General features: G+C 40.6%; 1 protein-coding gene across 1 annotated transcript; it reads left to right on the forward strand.

Annotated features, from left to right (window-relative positions):
• Positions 1 to 1264: 1264 nt before the first annotated feature.
• Positions 1265 to 13147, forward strand: LOC148047115 (vomeronasal type-2 receptor 26-like). The gene is made up of 5 exons (XM_087708331.1): positions 1265 to 1423; positions 3355 to 4158; positions 6283 to 6513; positions 9009 to 9135; positions 11743 to 13147. The coding sequence occupies exons 1-5, from the start codon at positions 1280 to 1282 to the stop codon at positions 12666 to 12668; spliced, it is 2232 nt and encodes a 743-aa protein (XP_087564457.1). The 5' UTR covers positions 1265 to 1279; the 3' UTR covers positions 12669 to 13147.
• Positions 13148 to 13354: the final 207 nt, after the last annotated feature.

Here is a 13354-nt window from a genome sequence, read left to right on the forward strand (position 1 = left end):
TGAGGGCTGCCATGCAAGCTAAGCTATTCCTCTTCTTCCTGCTTCTGCTTCTATTGCCCAGTGTAGCTGGTGGGAGAAAATGCCCCCTTGATTTCACCAAGGATCAGAAGGGGGTGTACAATTTTTACCGCCCAGGGGACCTCTATATTGGTGGAATTGTTTCCCTGACGTCAATCTGGTTGGCAGTAGCAACCTTCCAGGAGCCTCTCTATAACCAACCAGTTTTGTAAGTAGATCTTGGGGTGTGTGGATTTTGTACTATTTTGCATGGAACCTGTTGTCAGATGCACCCAATTTCCCCTCCACCATGAGCAATCCCTCAAGGAAAATCTTCATTCATTTTACCAATTTTCTTCTGCAAAGACTGTATTAATCAGAGAGAAGCAACTTAGAGCTAAGAAGAAATTTTCTGACAGTGAGAACAATGAATCAGTGGAACAACTTGAGTCCAGAAGTTGTGAATGCTCCAACACTGGAAGTTCCTAAGAAGATGTTGGCTAACCATTTGTCTGAAGTGCTGTACGGGTTTCCTGCCTAATCAGGGGGTTGGACTAGAAGACCTCCGAGGTCCTTTCCAATTCTGTTATTCTATTCATCCATCCAATCAATCAATCAACCAACCAGAACAGAGTTGGACCATGTAGATTTTCTAGTCTGACCCACCTCCTCAAGCAGGAGATCCTATATCATCTCAGAGAAGTGGTTGTCCAGTCCCTTCTTAAAAGCCTATCGTGATTAAACACCAACAAATTCTGAAGGCAAGCTGTTCCACTGATGAATTCTAACTGTCAGGGAGTTTCTCCTTAGTTCTAGATTGCTTCTCTCCTTGATAAGTTTCCATCCACTGCTTCTTGTCTTGCCTTCTGGTGCTTTGGAAAATAAACTGACCCCTCTTCTTTTTGGCAGCCCCCTTAAATATTCGAATAATGCTATCATGTCTTCCCTAGACCTTCTTTTCTCTAGACTAGCCATGCCCAGTTCTTCATATGTTTTCATATTATAATTATTACTTCTAGTAAGAGTAACAAGGATAGGGTTAGAAAGGGTCTGGAATCCAACCTGTGCTTGAATGAATGGTTAAAATGCTAAATGAATATTAAAGGTGGTTGTGGGTTTTGTTTTGTTTTGAAGCAAAGGTTATAATGCCCACTGGTACCTTCTGTCCTTTCTTTTTGCCGTTCGCGAGATCAACCAGAATCCCCACGTTTTGCCCAATATCACCCTGGGTTATGACATCTACGAGAACTATTACGAACCAGGACTGACCTCCGATGCTCTGATGGATTTGCTCTCCACCGGACAGGCAAATGTTCCAAACTACATTTGTGGAAGAGAGAAGAGGCTGCTGGCTGTGATTGAGGGGACCGAGTCCAATATTTCCGAGCAGATTTCCACCATGTTGAGCCTCTACAAGATGCCACAGGTACGAATGGAGATGGGGAGAAAAGCCAAAGCTGGAAGGGTCCTGCCCAGGAATATGCCATGACCATTGAAACAGCAAGTTGAAAGACACTTTTAAAGCTGACAGGGCAATGGAGATCAAGTTTTGCAATAGTGGCAAATATCTGTAGCTCGAGTGTAGGATTAGGGAGAACGTCCGTTCTCCGAGCTTGTGGGTTGGTACCCAAATGTTTGTTACCAGGCTAGCAGTGGTAGGGTTCAAAACTTTTTAGAGCCTCTTCTGTAGGTGTGACCTGCTTTGTGGTAGTGGCTTGCTGGCCATGTGACTGAGTGGGAGTATCTTAGCAGTCATGTGACTGGGTGGGTGTGGCCAACTTGTAAAATGTGGTGGAACTCACCTAAAAATGCTCTTGCATAGCAACCAAAATGTTGGCTCTGAAACTCTGGCATTTGAAACATGCAAGTCTTAAAACTGTTGAGTTACAAGACCCTTGCACCCCTAACCCTTTAGAAAAAACCCCCAGGAGTGTTCAAACTTGACAGCTTTAAGACTTGTGGACTTCAACTCCCAGAATTCCTCCTCCAGTCATGTTGGCTCAGGAACTCTGGCATTGAAGTGTGCAAGTCTTAAAGCTGTCAAGTTACAAGACAAATGGTTGTCCAATCTCTTCTTCAAAACCTCCTGCATTGGAGCGCCTACTATCTGCTGGAGGCAAGTCATTCCACTGATTAATTGTTCTCACTGTCAGGAAATTTCTCCGTAGTTCTAGGTTGCTTCTCTCCTTGATTAGTTTCTTTGATCGATTGCTTCTTGTCCTTCCTTCAGGTGCTATGAAGAATAGGTTGACTCCCTCTTCTTTGTGGCAGCCCCTTAGATATTGGAATATTGCTTATAAGCTATACATTGTTTTAACTTTTTCCCAACCATATATGTATTTTTGTCCAATATTTCTTTGCTTTTACACATGTCCACCACATATCATAATATTTTTGCTAGGCATAATACCTGAAAAATATGATAAAAGGAATCTATACTTAATATTACATGTTTTGACAGCAGCAAGAATTGTATTTGCACATTTGTACTGGATAAATGAGGAAACACCTACAGAGAATGATGTAATTTTTAAAAAATTAGAAATGCAGAAATGGACAGATTGACGCAAAAAAGAAAAGAAAAAGAAGACAGAGTATTTTAGAACATGGGACTTTTTAAATAAATGGTTGGATAGTACAGGTAAAAATTAGGAGTGGAAAATTATTATTACATATATTTGTACAATTTGTACGGCAACTGGTCCAGTAAAATATTTCTTCCTATTCAGTTTGAAAGCATTTATGTAAATATGTTAAGTGACTTGTGGTAGCTGGGCTTCAGGACGATTCCCTTAATTTAGTTTGGTAGGAGCTTGCAAGACTTCAGTCGTTAATATGAATTGGTGTTAGGGATGCAATGACTCAGTGGCTAAGATGCTGAGCTTGTCGATCAGAAAGGTTGGCAGGTCACTGGTTCGAATCCCTAGCGCTGTGTAATGGAGTGAACTCCTGTTACTTTTCCCAGCTTCTGCCAACCTAGCAGTTCGAAAGCATGTAAACATGCAAGTAGAAAAATAAAAACCACCTTTGATGGGAACGTAACAGCGTTCCATGCGCCTTCAGTGTTTAGTCATGCCGGCCACATGACCATGGAGACGTCTTTGGACAGTGCTGGTTCTTCGGCTTTGAAACGGAGATGAGCACTGCCACCTAGAGTTGGGAACGACTAGCACATATGTGTGAGAGGAACTTTTATCTTGGTGTAGTAACAGGTGGATTGGATCTTGACACAGTCTGCTTCATCATCCTGCCTAACTATACCAGCATCTTGGGAGAAAGAACTGCTCAAACGGAGAAGATCATATCCTTCAAACATTATCCTGAACATTTTTTCCCCACACTTCTTTTTCTTGCTAGGTCAGTTATGGTTTTGTTTCCGAAAATCTGAATGATAAAACCCATTTCCCATTCATCTACCGGATGGTCCCCAAAGAAGAATACTTGTATTGGGGAATTGTCAAAATGCTCCACCATTTCGGATGGAACTGGGTCGGTCTTCTAGCACCAGACACTGACAATGGAAAAAGATTCCTCTGGACTTTGAGTCCCATATTAACAAGGAACACAATTTGTGTAGCCTTCTCGGTGAACATCCCCGTATTGCCCTGGAAAATGAGGCTGTTGTTCAATGAACCATTTCACTTGTGGAACAATGTCAGTGTTTTCATATATTACGGGGAATCCCGCCACTTGTACAGCTTGATAAATGCCTTGCAATCCTACATTGAAAGGCACGTCAAGCCTATCCTGGCAAAAGTTTGGATCACCACAGCCATGTGGGATCTCACTCTGAATTTATCCGATGGCATACTGTCTCCTCGGCATCTCCGCGGTTTTTTCTCTTTCTTAATCCATATTGAAAAAAGACCACCAGTTTCTGAAACGTTTTTTCACCCTATGCAAAATTTTGGCAAAATTGTCTTCAACTGTTCATATTCCAGAAACCTGTTTTCTGTAAAAGGAAGGGTGAGATGCCGGGAGAATGAGGAACTGGATACCCTGCAGGAAGAGGTGGTGGAAAAAACCTTCTCTTTGGATGGGTACGGTATTTACAACCTCGCCTGGGCAGTCGCTCGGGCTTCACACGATGCCTACCTATCCAAGTCCAACCAAAAGGCAAGGAAGGAAAGAGATCACAGGCTGGTCCTTCAGACGTGGCAGGTATTTGGTTTCTTTCAGATATGGTATTCAGCAGATTCTGATCAGTTCTGGAGAACCAGTAGTGGAAATTTTGAGTAGTTTGAGGAACTGGTAAATGCCACCTGACTGGCCACGCCCCCATCTATTCTCTGCCTTCTGAGTCCAAGCTGATCGAGAGGAAATGGGGATTTTGCCCACCAAGCCATGTCATTCCCACAGAACTGGTAGTAAAAAAAAATTGAATCCCACCACTGGTTTCTTTTAAAAATCTTAAAGGTACGACTTCAAGTTTCAAAGACATTTTAAATTGTGTAGAGAAGTTAAGCTTTCAATTGTCTTCTTCCATTTTATGAGGTTATTGAGGTAGGAAATCCTCCACTCCATCCCGTTTTTGGATTCATTGGCTGGAGTTCCATATCACGGTATCAATGCCTTGATTCTACTACATCACTGAATAGTTGCTATTGTTTTTAAAATCAAATTCATTTTTTAATATGTATTTAATTTTTATTAAGGTTTTGTTTTATTATATAAAATATAGAAAAGAGAAGAAACAATAGGAAATGAAGGGAAGGAAGGGGAGCAGGGGAAATACGGTGTGAGATACCAGAGGGAAGAGAAAAGAAAAGGGGAAGAAAAGGTATTGACTTCTGACTCTTCTTAGCACAGTGCAAAATGAAAACAGTCCAACCTCAACTTTTTGCTTTTACATATTAATATATAACTAGCCAATCCTATAACAACAAATCTTTCTCTTTTTTTTGAATTTTTTTAATTAGTTTTATTACAGAAAAAACACAAAAAGAAAAAAATCATCTTTCATTACATCTTGTAGAAAGCGTATCCATTGGTCACAATTACATTTCGTGCGTTCCTTCTACAATCACATATATTCTATTCAATTTAAATTATATATGTTAAAAAATTATATATTTTACTATCACCATACCACCATTTCATTTAAGTAAGATTTCAAAAACACAGCCATCTGCTGGCATTTTTTTTCCTTCCCCCAGTCTCAATTAATCTTCCATATCTTCATATCTTTATAACATATTCTAACAAAAAAAAAGTCAATTGATAGGACATCTAACATTTCCTCTCTCTAACGTATTCTTTATTATTATTATAGTTAAGTAGGGGTTATTTACTATCTTTCCCTCCTCTTCCCTCCAGAGGCGCAAAAAAGCAACAATCTCTAAACAACAATCTATTAATATGTGTTAACAAAATGACCATTTAAAATCTAAGACAATCTAAAAAAAAAGAAAAGTTGACATTTCTAGTTGATAATCACCAAAGTATACATTAACATTCCCTTTTGTTTTTGTAGTTAGAAAACAGAAAAAAAACAATTGTTTGCCATGTGTTTAAGATTTGAAATATATACTTCAACGACAAATCTTTCTGATTGACAAAACTAAAGTCAAAGTTTCATTTTTTCCCCCACAAGCACAAATTCGGAAGTGATATCCAAATAAAAACATATTTTCCTATTTAAATAAAATTGTGAGAGTTCACAAAAGTTACTAGGTGAAAATAGAAATAGACATTATTTCCACAGCAAGGAACATAAAGAAGAATGGTTAAATTGATATTTTATTTTTTTTAAATCAAATTCATAGGCCACCCATCTCACTTTGCAAAGCAACTTTGGGGGACATCTAAAGCATCAATAGCACTATTCCAACATCTCAGGGGCTGCCACAAAGAAGAGGGAGTCAAGCTATTCTCCAAAGCACCTGAAGGCAGGACAAGAAGCAGTGGGTGAAAACTAATCAAGGAAAGAAGCAACCTAGAACTAAGGAGAAATTTCCTGATAGTTAGAACAATTAATCAGTGGAACAACATGCCTCAAGAAGTTGTCTGTGCTCCAAGAGTAGAAGTTTTTAAGAAGAGATTGGACAACCATTTGTCTGAAGCAGGGGTTGCACTAGGTCCCTTCCAATTCTGTTATTCTATCATTGAATGTACCTCCAAGGTCACTTCCAACTCTGTTATATTTTTAATCTTAGAGGCATGAAGTGACTGAAATTTGCCTTATATCTCTCTGACCACGCCCATCACTATAGAGAGCTTCATAGTAAAATCCAAGTAGGAACTTCCTTAGATTTCCTCTTATTGTTGTTTTTTCTGCCATTGTAGCTTCATCCTTTCCTGGGAGATTCCCACTTCTACAATACTTGCATGAGTGGAGTGTATCTGGATGAGAAAGGGGACCTTGCTGCCAAATTTGATGCCATGAACTGGGTGCTCTTTCCTAATAAGACTTTTGGGGCTGTGAAGTTTGGGTGGATAGACAAACCACAGAGGTCCAAAGACCTGGAATTCATCCTTGACCAGGAGGCCATGAATTGGTCCCAGCGGTTTAACCAGGTTAGCTGAGGCTGCTCATCTAATGCCCTCCAATCCTTCTTTCATTCTTCCAACTAGTTGTGAAGTGGATAGCGAATTGCTAGTGCTGGATTGATGGGTTGACGGGATCTTCTTCTTTCTCAAATATGTTGTTGGGCTCCTTGGATTAAAAAAAAAGAAGAGGGGGCCATGAATCACAGAATGAGAAACTTTAGCCAAGAAATATATGTGGTTTATCCAGATTCAGATGGTACTTGGATCTTCTTCCTTCTATTTTTCTTTATTAAAGCAAGCTGTGATGGGATGATTGCTGTCAGCAGCTTAAGAACAAAACTATCTGTCTTGGCTGAGTTGTAGTTGAAAGAGCAAAGTTAAGTGATTCCAAAGGTCAGGATGTAGACAATACAATACAATACAATACAATACAATACAATACAATACAATACAATACAATACAATACAATACAATACAATACAATACAATACAATACCAGAGTTGGAAGGGATTTGGAGGTCTTCTAGTCCAACCCCTTGCCTAGGCAGGAAACCGTATACCATTTCAGACAAATGGCTATCCAACATCTTCTTAAAGACGTCCAGTGTTGGGGCTTTCACAACTTCTGGAGGAAAGCTGTTCCACTGATCAATTGTTCTGTCAGGAAATTTATCCTCAGTTCTAAGTTGCTTCTCTCCTTGATTAATTTCCACCCATTGCTTCTTGTTCTGCCCTCAAAATCCTATGACATTTAATCTTAGAAAAAATGTACAGTATCCTGAATTTACACTTCAAAGCCATAACATGATTGATTTGATTTAGGTTACTTTATTGACAAACCCAATTATTGTGTTTATAAATAATGTCTACCTAGAACAGTGATGGGCAACCTTTTTGGCGTGGTGTGTCAAAAATCGGCAAAAAATCGAGCATAACTCGCGTTGTGTGTCACTTCGACAAAAACATAATTTTGCGCAATTTATAGTTGCTGCTAATGGCGCTCACAGTTCCCGTTGGCACTCCGCTGTTCCCTGCTGTGGTGCGGTCGTAACCGACAGTCCCAGGAGTAGACTCTCTGTGCCAGCCTAACTGGAGAGAGGCGTGCACTGTTCCCGCGCTCCTCTCCTGCGGGTCCTCCCTCGCCGCGCTGATGACGTGTGTGTGCACGGCACGCACGCCTTACCAGCAGCCCCTGCGCTCAGAAAGGGGCGGCGGCGATACAGTGAGTGTGGGCGGGGGAGATCACACGTCCCGCCCCCCCCGTTCCTCCAGCACAGATTCTTTCATCCTCGGCGGCCGTGCAGGAGCCGAGGATGAATCGCATGAAATCCTGTGCGTGTCACCCCAAATGGCTACGCGTGTCAGCACTGACACGCGTGTCATAGGTTCGCCATCACTGACCTAGAAGGTAGACATTATTTGGCTCAGATTCCAACTTTTCTAAAGAAATTTTCTTGGGTAGGTTTTAACTTCCTCCTTCTCAATCCTATTAAAATATATTAGCCTCTACTCCATACTGACAATTCTGCACAATTAGCTAACCATGATTAATTCAATAACCATAATTAAAGAATACTTGGTTTCATGTAATAGATGACTTGAAACATAGCTACTGAATCATGTCTCATCAACCTGTGTTCACCAACAGCTCTTTAGGAGAAAATTCCATAAATTAATATTGGTCCTATTGAAGATGATACTCCTATTTCCCCAGAATCTCCTTCCTGCCCACTTCAAGATTCCCCACTGATTTTCATGTGATGGCTAAGCATCCTTCTGCATATTAGGCAATATATTATAGGACAACACAGGACAAGAAGCATGGAAATTAATCAAAGAAAGAATCAATCTAGAACTAAGAAGAAATTTCCTGACAGAACAATTAATCAGTGGAACAACTTGCCTCCAGAACTTGTAGATGCTCCAACACTGGAAGCTTTTAAGAAGAGATTGGACAACCATTGTCTGAAATGGTATAGAGCAGGGGTGTTAAACTCATGGCATCACATTGTCATCATGTGACGTATTGTGACTTTTTCCCCCTTCGCTAAACCAGGGGTGGCCATGTAACACATCCGGCCCATGGGCCACGAGTTTGACACCTCTGGTATAGGGTTTCCTGTTTGAGTGGGGGTTGGACTAGAAGACCTCCAAGGTTTCTTCCAACCCTATTATTCTGTTATATTTATTCTGCTTTCCCAGTCCAACCCCTTCTTTCATCAATGAACATAATGCTGGATTGAGAAATCATTTTTTCCAAACCCCTCTTCAGCATAGGATTCACTAAATCATTTTTGACGGTAAATTATCCAAGTTCTCTTTGAAGACTTCCAGCAAAAGTATCATCTCCACTTAGTTAGGTATATTCTAAAAAATAATAATAAACCAATCCAACGTAACCTCTTCCTCGACAGAAAGAGAAACAGTGTAGAGATGAGCAGACATATTTAACAGATGAATGTCTCATGATGGTGGCAACACCCAATCATCTTTGATTGATGCTTCTTCTTTTTTCGGTCAGTCCCTTCCTCGCTCCAGGTGTACCACAAACTGTCACCCTGGACAAGCCAAGGTGGTCTTAGAAGGAAGGCCTCTTTGCTGCTACGCATGTATCTTGTGTGCAGAAGGAACCATCTCCACTCAGGAAGGTACCGTGTTTCTACAAAAATAAGACAGGGTCTTATTTTCTTTTGAGCCCTGAAATAAGCGCTTGGCCTTATTTTCGGGGATGTCTTATTATTTTTGAGGTGCAGGAGGTGGCGAGCGTGGTCACCTCAAGGCTGCTGCTGCGTTGCAATATTTTCAGGGAGGGCTTATTTTTGGGGACGGCTTATTTTAGAATAGGTGCTCAAAATTCAATCAGGCTTATTATCGGGGGAGGTCTTATTTTTAGGGAACATGGGTAGGAGACACCAAGGGGAGAGGAGTTCTTGAAAGATGAGGAGAACAGTCCATGAAGAATTTCCCTTCAGGGATATTTGGAAGTAAACCTGTGAACTGTGAACAAAGAGTCTCATGGGTGATGTCAAAAAGCCAGTTATTAAGTAAACTGAGGAAAACTAACAGATCTAGGTTGAAAACCTAGATAAATATGAGACAGAAGAAAGAGTTCATTTTTGTATATCTTTTTAAATATTGAATTGTTGTCTGCATTTTTGCAGCCCAGGTCTGGTATAAGAATGGGACAACTCACCACGGCCATCTCACCGTGGCCAACTCACTGCAGGACAGCTTGCTGAGGGACAAGTCAACAAATACAAAAATTAAATTTATTTTGACAGAACTGTGGGCAATAATAATAAAATTAAAAATCCAGAAAAACAAGAGTTACAATAATTTGGATGAAAACGTGGTCGCCAATAATAAAAATAACCAAATGAAATGATTAATGCAGCATTGAATTGTCCCACAGCAAGTTGGTCATGGCAAGTTGGTCGTGGCACGTTGGCAGCAATGAATTGTCCTAGACCTGATCTGGTACATATGGCAACATTTTGTAGAAAAACTGATTAAGCAACCATGGCTTGTCAACCTCTATCTGTAGGAGCCTGTCTGTTGAAGATCGGCTCAACTCTGCTTCTCTGTTGAGAGCGGGCATTATGCCTTCCATGAATACAAAAGGAAAGTCCTTAATTAAAGAAATGTCCCTGAACAGGGTCCACAGGGCCAGTTCCTCAGGGTGTGCCCATTGTCTGAAAAAAAATCAGCCATTTAAATAACGGAAATAACACAAACACATCAGGGGCACCATTCACTTATCTGAAGCGGAACAACCACTGTAAAACTACAGATTTGTCTTACTTTAAAAATATTGATAGAGGACAGCCGTAGTGGTGCAGTGGTTAAAATGTAGTACTGCAGGCTAATTGTGCTGACTTCAAACTGTCTGCAATTTGGCAGTTGGCAGTTCGAATCTCACCGGCTCAAGGTTGACCAGCTTTCCATCCTTCTGAAGTGGATAAAATGAGGACCCAGACTGTTGGGGGCAATGTGCTGATTCTGTAAACTGCTTAGAGAGGGCTGTAAAACATTGTGAAGTGGTATATATGTCTAAGTTCTAAATGCTATTTATACCAATGTAGACAAAGTGTTCTATAAAAATTAATGCCTGTCACCTCATCTTTGACCCATGAAACATGTATGGCTTTACTGGGGCTATGTAAAGCACTGATAGTAGGCTGAATTGAATTGCACTCAATATTTGTTGAAAATCATTAGAATTAGGGGCCTCCATGTGTGAGGAAAAGAGGAATGTAGTGGCTCAGTGGCTTGGACGCTGAGCTTGTCGATCAGAAAGGTCAGCAGTTCAGCTATTCAGATTCCTAGTGCCCGTAACAGAGTGAGCTCCCATTATTTGTCCCAGCTTCTGCCAACATAGCAGTTCAAAAGCATGTAAAAATGCAAGTAGAAAAATTGGGACCACTTCGGTGGGAAGGTAACAGTGCTTCGTGCGCCTTTGGTGTTTAGTCATGCCGGCCACATGACTACGGAGATGTCTTTAGAAAGAGCTGGCTCTTCGGCTTTGAAACAGAGATGAGCACTGCTCCCTAGAGCCGGAAAGGACTAGCACATATGTGCGAGGGGAACCTTTACCTTTGCCTTTTATGTGTGAGGAGAAGGCAAAAGATCAAGATAATGGACATAAATCACTCACCCACAAATCACCCTCTTGACTCTTTGTATGCCCTCTTTTCTCAGATGTCTGCAACTCTCTCAAAACATATCAGTGTAAGTTTCTCATCCAAATACCATCTAGCTGATCCCACTGGCTGAATCTGATTCAATTACTAGGTCATGAAATAAATATCTACTCCATGCATCCAGATTCTCGAGAAAGGATCCTCATTAGCACACCAGACAAATATTTGAGAAAGGAATATTCAACCATACAATGGAGTTTTCAATTGCCAGGATCTGGATTCATATAATTTTTGAGGGTTAAGCTGTCTGGTGATAAAGATCTTAGGAAGCTCTTCACCGTTTTGGGATCTTCCTCTCCATTCTAGCCAGTTTATTTCCACTACTGCCTACACCAAGTCCATCCTTTTTGTTAATCCTGGCTGTTTTCCTTTCTTGTTTTTACTAGAGAGCTTTCAATCCATTTTTCCCTTGAATTTAATTTTCCCAAAACTCCCTGGATTTTTGAGATACAATATCATAGCCATGATTTATTATTTGTAGGCAGTATTACAAAGGCATGTTTTATTATAATCGTGTAACATTAATATTTGAGGTCTTGCCTGTCTTCTCCCCAGATGCAGAGAAGTGCACAAGATGTCCAAAAAATCACCATCCAAATAAAGATCAAAACAAATGTATCCCTAAAAGTATAACCTTCTTGTCTTACAAAGAAGACTTGGGGATAATCTTGGCTTCCTTTGCTCTCAGCTTATCTTTGGTCACTGTCTTCATTTTAGCAATCTTCATCAAATTCTTAGAAACTCCCATAGTCAAAGCCAACAACCGGGACCTCTCCTATGTCCTCCTGGTCTCTCTCCTGCTGTCCTTCCTGACTTCCCTCCTCTTCATTGGTCCTCCAAAGCCAATCACCTGCCTTCTCCGACAAACCTCCTTCAGCATTATCTTTTCCATTGCTGTCTCTTCCGTCTTGGCTAAAACTATCATGGTGGTGCTGGCCTTCCTGGCCACAAAGCCTGGGAACCTTGTGAGGAGATGGCTGGGAAAGACTCTGGCCAACTCCATTGTCCTTTCTTGCTCTGGTCTCCAAGTTGTCATCTGCATCATCTGGCTGGGAGTTTCTCCTCCATTTCCCGAGGATGACATGCACTCTCAGATCGAGCAGATTGTCCTGCAGTGCAACGAAGGTTCTGTCGCTATGTTTTATGTTGCCCTGGGCTATATGGGCTTCCTGGCTGCCATCTCCTTTGTGGTGGCTTTCCTGGCCAGGAACTTGCCTGGGGCCTTCAATGAAGCCAAGCTGATCACCTTCAGCATGCTGGTTTTCTGCAGTGTCTGGGTGTCCTTTGTGCCTGCCTACCTGAGTACCAAAGGGAAGTACATGGTGGCTGTGCAGGTCTTCTCCATCTTGGCCTCCAGTACTGGATTGTTGGGCTGCATCTTCATCCCCAAGTGCTACATTATCATTCTGAGGCCAGATCTGAATACAAAGGAGCATCTAACGGCAAATAGTAAAGATGGCTTGAAAGGGAATGCAAAATAACCTGACAATTGTCACAAATGTCTCAAAATCGTTTGAGAAGTACACAAGTTGATTCTCTCTACAGATTCTGGAGAAAATAACTTTGGTGATTTGGTTGGTAGCACACTCTGGATTCTACCACTGGGAGAAGTGCATATGTCCAATTGTCTATAGAATTCAATAAGAGCTGGTTTGCCCGATTTTGCCCTTTTTGGGGGAAGGTGGACAGCGACCCGAACTTTATCTAATAATTGATCTAATAATCTACTATGAAGGCAACATTAAAATGTTAAAATATTTTTCACACATTAAAATAAATACTTTTTCAAACATTAAACTTAGTTCTTCTGAAAGCATTGTTAAAAGCAGATTGGATTCAATATGTTGATATAGTTCTGGGAGAAAATCGAGTAATTAAAGATGTACATGTGATGTTGCATGAAGCCCCTTAAATATTGAAGGTGACATCTTATGAAGATCCTGTGCCTCAGTCAGGAAAATTATTTTATATTAAACAAATAATTTCCTGCTTCTAAGAATTGGTATGAAAATATGTTGTGATCAATTTTTTAACTGTCTTCATATTCCAAAAGTGAAACAATGGAAGAATATGTTTCGATATGGTCTGGATTTAATAATACATTGAAGGATTACATTAATGTTATATTAAAAATATACAAATTTTATTTTTCCCTTTTTCCACATTT

This window comes from Thamnophis sirtalis, unplaced genomic scaffold, assembly GCF_051295495.1.
Source record: "Thamnophis sirtalis isolate CommonGarterSnake01/CBP01778 unplaced genomic scaffold, rThaSir2_p1.2 scaffold_3, whole genome shotgun sequence".
NCBI classification, from domain to species: Eukaryota; Metazoa; Chordata; class Lepidosauria; order Squamata; family Natricidae; genus Thamnophis; species Thamnophis sirtalis.